The sequence below is a fragment of the Penaeus japonicus genome, unplaced genomic scaffold (genome assembly GCF_977035675.1).
Source record: "Penaeus japonicus unplaced genomic scaffold, GWHDUDI00000001_assembly GWHDUDI00000038, whole genome shotgun sequence".
Classification (NCBI taxonomy): Eukaryota; Metazoa; Arthropoda; class Malacostraca; order Decapoda; family Penaeidae; genus Penaeus; species Penaeus japonicus.
The window spans coordinates 2,418,214-2,425,127 of NW_028234440.1; the positions used below are offsets into that span (position 1 = coordinate 2,418,214).

General features: G+C 35.9%; 1 protein-coding gene across 4 annotated transcripts in view; it reads left to right on the plus strand.

The window, feature by feature from the left end:
* Nucleotides 1–2,947: 2,947 nt before the first annotated feature.
* The window catches only part of arm (armadillo), a 15,878-nt gene continuing 11,911 nt past the window's right edge, over nt 2,948–6,914 (plus strand). The window contains exons 1-2 of one of the 4 annotated variants that reach the window (XM_043017450.2): nt 2,948–3,108; nt 6,331–6,388. In XM_043017450.2, the coding sequence (XP_042873384.1) occupies nt 6,355–6,388 (34 nt within the window). In that variant the 5' untranslated portion in view covers nt 2,948–3,108; nt 6,331–6,354. Of the gene's footprint in view, nt 3,109–3,509; nt 3,618–6,330; nt 6,389–6,914 lie in introns of those variants that run through there. The other 3 variants (XM_043017449.2, XM_086532968.1, XM_086532966.1) reach the window with 3 other exon arrangements.

The window sequence follows — 6,914 nt, forward strand, 5'->3', positions numbered from 1 at the left end:
AGTTTGATTACTATTTATTTCATTCTTAGTTTGATTACTATTTATTTCATTCTTAGTTTGATTACTATATATCGTTACCATAACCATCAATTTAATCGTCAATTCCACGCGTATTTTCATCAATGCCGATAAAATTTAGTACAAATTTCAATACTAACATTCAATTCTTTCTTTTCCTACACCCACACCTCATGAACGATTCCACACAAACATATAACACGTAAATGCTAAATACTACATACTAAAACATATGAATTGGAGCGGTCTTTCCCACGTGCTCTTAAAACCCCCTCAGGATTCGAAGGACCTTCACCCTATGCCGATTAGTTAAACTCCTTCGTATAATGAATATCAGCTTTGGCGTGTGTTTTCTGAAGCTAGGTCTTGTTTTTGTTCCACCTCGCCGGAAAGTAACAATGTTTTCTTAATCTGTTTCCTCTCGAGACTCAAAGTGAGAGATAAACAAGTATTTCCTTTTTTCACCCCTAACTCTTAGGGTTCTTTCATCTTTGGAATAAAGTCTTATTCGTGAGAGAACATAAATTTTCCCTCCAGTGAACTCTTAACGTCGAAGGGAGAAAGAAAGAAAGAAGAAGCATCCCCGTGTATTGACCAGCGAGAGACTTCCGGATTTAGGCTTAATTTCTCTTCTAAGAGTTGCCGACAAATAGGAGGGCACAAAAGAAAAATCTCTATTTCAAGAATTTCCTGGCCTGACCGACCCCTGCGGCGGAGTCCAGATGGCCATTCGCCGCCTCTGTTCGATTCCTTCGCCGTACTCCTTACTTTCCCTAGAAGAATATGGTTTTCTACTTTTCTTCACTTTTATTTGTGGTTGTCGTATTATTTGATAGGTTCGTTTTTATCTTCCTGGTTCTCCAGAGTCTATTATATGCCGTTCTTTTAAACTCGTCGCCGTCAAAACAAAAGGAAAGTGAAGCCATCCGGACGATGTCTGTCAAACAGCGGTTCCGACAGCCTCTGGAAGTAGTTTTCACATTCATTTAAAATTTCACGTCTATGGACACGATTAACAACACTCCTTCCCAAAATATACAAACCCGCATGCATAACAGGTCCCATCACCAACAGTAGCCAAAGCCATTTTATGCCATGCAGACCGGAATATATAGAAACATTTAAAAGAACATTGGTCACCCATACAAGACCCTTATTATAGAGTTCTCACATCTCAGTTTTCCCGACGGATGCTCTAAAATTTCCTCCTTCCTTGTATTTTCATTAATAATAATGGGCTCTTGGGTCAGGTTGTGTTCCGTTCTTAGGCACAGGAATAGTTAGTCGTTTTGTTAAAGCAGTTAAGGGGATTTTTAAGAAGTGTTTAAGGGTTTGTTTGGGTAGCATCTTAGAAAATAAATGTACACACGGAAATATGAACATATATATATATAAAGAGTATATACACACATTCACAAGCATGTGTGTGTGTTTGTTTGTTTGTGTGTGTGTGTGTGTATGTATATATGTATATATATACATATATATGTGTATATATATATATATATATATATATATATATATATATATATATATATATATATATATATGTATATATACATATACATATATATGTGTGTGTATATATATATATATAAATATACATAAATATATATATATATATATATATGTATATATATATATGTATATATATACATATATGTGTGTGTATATATATATATATATATATATATATATATATATATATATATATATGTATGTATGTATTATATGTATGTATGCATATGTATATATAGTTTTGTCATTATCATCAGTATTACCACTATCATTATTATCATTATAATTATCATTATTACCATACTGTTATCATCACTGACATTGTAATGTTATCTTTATATTCAATGTTAAAGCTATCACTGTATATTCACATTGTTACAATTAGTATTGTCATTATGAGCAATATTTATTTCTCATCCAAATCAAATAACAACACGAATTCACTGCAGCTATAATTGCAATCCTGCAAAACTAACTGCAAGATGATCGATCCATCGCTTGCCTATAATATTACAATTATTATGAACTTCATTATGATCAATATTTCTTCTCAATCTGAAAATCATCCTACAAATACAACTCAGCGAAGGATGAATGCGGGAAGCGATCCTGCAATGCAAGCTGCAGGGTTGATCCATGGCACTCGTCAATATTGCATCTGGAAGTTTAAATATCTCCTTCTATTCGCCTTATTTCCCTTGCTTTTTAACTCCAAAACGTGTCATATTGACCGTAAATATCATATAAATATAGATAATTCATCCATGTCGAAGATTTGTGCAATATGATTTCAGTAGAGTAGAAAAATCGGTAAAAATCTGTAAATCTGAACCGCCAAGCAGATGGCAATCTCCAGCAACGGGCAAGAATACCGATTTTAATGCTGTGAGAACGAAGGGTTATTTTCCCATGGATTCTATAAGATCAATCTTGTTTTACTTTGAATTCGGCGAAATCCAAAACTCCATCGTGGCTTTTAGATAATAAATGTGAAAAAAAATCAGTCAATTTGGACGTTCAGTTATTTGACAGTCATCGTCAGGAAAGTATATTATTAAGGATTTAATTCAGTCTAAGCCACTGTGAAATTTAGGTAAATGAATACTATATGTTATGACGATGGACAGTTTGTCTTAATTGAATGAAAATGGGGTTTAAGAAAAAAAGGTAAAATAACAGACTTAAAACCCAAAGGAACTGTCAAACAACCCCGTTTCAAAATAACACCCCGCAAACACCTCCCCAAGAAGCTAACCCATCCCTAAACAAATACCAAACCCTATTAAACCCCCAAATACGAATAAAACCCAAAAATTAAAGAGATAAAGCCCTCCGAACGTGAATCGAGTCCCCTCCCCCCCCTTAACGGAGGAACTACTTGCCTCGGCGGAGGACGCACCTGACGCCGGGCGGTTCAGTGGCTCGATCGATGCGGGAGAGAGAAGAGGTTTTTCCGGATCGTCTCTTTATCCGGACGCTTTTCTCGCCTTATTTCGGATATTCGGAGACTTTTTCGCGAACGAGGGGAAACATACGGTGAATTTGCGTCTGTCTGCTGCGTCGAGGAAGCGGGTGAGTGCGTGCGGGGGGAGAAAAAGGGTGAAATAAGAGGTTTGTTTTGTTGTGTGCGCGAGTGAGAGAGGGAGAGGGTGTGTTTGTTTGTTCACGTTCTTCTTGTTCTTCTTCTTGTTTTTGTCGGGGTTCTGTTCTTGTTTCTCGGGGGTTTGGTGGGGTTCTGGGGGGTTCTCGTCCTCCTGCTTTCGGGAGAGGGAGGGAAAACGGGGTTAATTCTCCCCAAGAGGTTAGAAATGCGACTCGAAGAACCTCCCTTGTGTATGTATTGAAAGGGAGGGGGGAGGGGGAGGGAGGAAGGGGGGTAAGGCTGCAGGGGGGGTAGGGGGGTGTTATCGTGTTATCTGTTATTATCAAGTGTTATCGAGGTCTGCTTATCACATGGTTTTGGGTGGAGGGAATGCCTGCGTGGGAAGGAACGAAGGAAGAAGAATGAGGAATGAGAAGGAGAGAAAAATCAATTATTTAAGTGATTTTTTTTTTTTTTTAATGTAATTTTAAGTGTCGAGGTTGGTGATTTTTTTTTTTATGATTATTATTTCATTTTGTAAAGATGTCTAGATTAGTATATAATTTTTTGTGTTTTATACGGGGATTTTAGTTTGTGAATGTAATATGATTTTTTTTTAATGTTTAGCTAAGAAGGAACAAAAAAAGGAAATAATTATTTAGTATAGATTTGCATTATTATTTCCTTTATTTTACTTTTTATATTTTTTACCTTTTAGTGGTCACCATTATTACTTTTATTTCTATATGAAATTATAATATATGTCTTTACCATTGTTATTTTTCTTTTGTTATCAGTATTACAATTATCATTTTACGATTATTCTCATTACATTATGTGCATTTATTTAGACGAGGGAAACATTAATCTTATATCCTCCGTTTCCGAGAGCGGAATTTAAAGCCGAATGTGGAACAAGTGTATGTGAAGAAACGACAATTGCTGTGAACACAATCAAAGGAAGTGGCTATTTACGTGACGTGTGAAAGTGGTGGATATCCTAAGTTTTTAAATCTATATTTGAAGTATTGGAAACCAGAGTTTTAAGAAAGGAAAACTCTTTTAATTTATTTTAGAAGAAGAAAGAAATTAGGTGGAGTGATTCTTTTGAGGACCTTAATCCACATTTTTCTCGCGAGATAAAAGCCGGAAATCTGAGCCAGCGTTGAAAATGGGTCTCGAGACGTTCTGTTCTTTGGACCCTCGTCTATGTAGAATAATCTTCATGGCCCCTGCATCACTTGTCTGTCATCATCTCACCATTGTGTCTTTGGTTACGAATAGTGCAAGAGTGTTGTATCCATAACCTCATAGCTTCAAGAGGACGCAGCTAGATCTGCACACTGGGTCAAGACAATGCTTATCTAAGTCGGATGTAGAATTTTTAGATTGCTCGAGAATAGGTCTATATTTAGATCGGATAAGATACGCACCCCAAAAAATAGGCCTATTTGCAAATTAGTCTTATAGTATTATATTCACAGAACGCTTTCCTTTGCTTGGAATTTCTGTCTTAACATCTAGAGACATTCATAAGAAAAGTTTGATCTGAGTTTGAATATCATTTATGATCATAGAAGCCAAAAATATCATTGAATGTTGAGAGACATTGAATTAACTTTTTATCAAAATGAATAAACATTTATCAAAATGCAAATTATCTGCCTTGATATCCTCTAAATGCAACTTATCCAAGGATCCGTCAACAAAATGGCTGTCAAGTGTTTGAGCAAAAGTTCTTCATTTGTTTTTTTGTTTTACTGTTGTGATCTGTATTCTTTGTAAAAAGTGAAAATGTATTTTTTTATGCCAACCATAGTGACAAAAGAAATTTCAATAATAGAATGGTGAGGTTCATTCTTGCAATATTGTTGGAATGAAGGGTTTGGTGAATAGGTTTTCATGCCTTTCATTTGCATTTGGTTCTCGAAAGAAGTTGATTTTATTTATTTTAAACAGTACTGTAGATTTTTCTGATATGTATTATTTTTTATTTTGAGTGTGTTTGTTTTTGTTTGTGTGTGTGTGTGTGGGGGGGGGGGTTGTTTGAGTAGGTGAGTGTCTGTACATTTGTGTACTTGGGTGGGTAGGTCGGTGTGGGTATGTATATATGTGTGTGTGTATGTGTGTGTGTGTGAGAGAGAGAGAGAATGTTTAATTGTGACTAGTTTGATTTAAAAAAAAAAATGTTTTCAAAAGTTATTCACCACAAAGATCTGTAATGTCTGCTTGATGAACTCTTCCTTAATATTTATCAATGTATGATTATTCATTCTTAAGGAGGGGGGAGTAAAGTAGCAGGTTGGTTATGATAATGTTTTGAAGTCAAGTGCATATTCGATATAAATACATTCAGTATCACAAGGTGCAATGTTATGCCACCTCCTCCTCCTCCTCCTCTTCCGTCTCCTCCTCCCCCTCCTCCTCCTCCTCCTCCTCCTCCTCCTCCTCCTCCTCCTCCTCCTCCTCCTCCTCCTCCTCCTCAAAGCTTTCGTTCATTATGAGTTTTAATGATATTTTTATGTTTTCTTGGTAAGGACTGTGGCTAGTGAATGGTTGATTAACTATTCTGAATATTACTGATATTCCATATTTTTGGTTTTTGGATGTGACTGCTTATTCTTATTTTTCTGCTCCCATAAAAAAAGTCATTAAAATGATTGTTTTGCTATTGTTTTAGGAAGATCTAAAGATGACCATCAGTTTTTTTTTTTTTTTTTCCGTAATGTGCGCATTTTCAGTTATAATAGCACACTTTATGTATTTTTTTGTATGTGTAAACTGTATTTGGAAAACAGAGGTAGAATTTTTATATCTGGTGAAGTTGTTAATTTGCCTGCTATTCGTGTTTTTATTTCAAGCGTAAATTGAAGAAGTAAACATAGGTATGAGAACCCCAGACCACAATTAACCGTTTCTTATTCACAGCCAGGCCTCGAAGAAGAACTCCATGAGTTTTAAAAATTAAATCGGTTCAGATATCATCTCCAGGAAAAGGGATGAAAATCATTATACAGCTTTCCTGTCACTACTCAATACCATTACCTTTCAGTCTGTATGATTTTGTGGCTGGATATGTTTTTTGTTTTTTTCTATTTATTTATATATTTATTTATTTTTGTTTTTTCCAGTCATCTTGAATGTGTTGTACAGTGTCAGTTTGTTTGTTCTTTTGATTTTTTATGTGTTTGATTGTTTGATGATTGTTCCAGAGCGAGGAGAGCTGAGCAGGCAGGATGAGTTATCAGATGCCTCAGCAAGCGCGGCCAAGTAAGTACACATTTCCTTTGTTCGTGTGCGTGTGTAGAGAGAGTTTGGTTGTCCACACAAACTTTAAGAAATTGGTTATTTCTGAAGCAGTTGCCATAGTTAATTTTGGGGGTAATGTCTGAGGGAGAAACGTTTTGAAGTAGGAATGTGTTTCGACTCTTGATCTTGCAATGCTTAGGCACTCTAAGACTAATGTGTAGAAGAAAAAAAAAAAGACTAATGGATATGCATGGATATCAATTGAACTTTCGTCAAATAACCACATTGCGTGGGTTTGAACTGTACCCCCTCTGTATACCAGGCTTGTTCCCCATCCCTAAGAGTATCTGAAAGCTCTCACCCCCCACCCCTGTACTCACCCTCCCTCCTTTGTGAAATGCGATTTACTTTTCATAGATCTGAATCCAGGTTCTTATAAGCATAACATTTTTGTGTATGTGTGATATACTTTCCTCTGCCTTATCTGTCTTGTCGACACTTTTTCCAGGTCTTAACGCTTAATTTTGGACCTTGTCCCACACCTTCC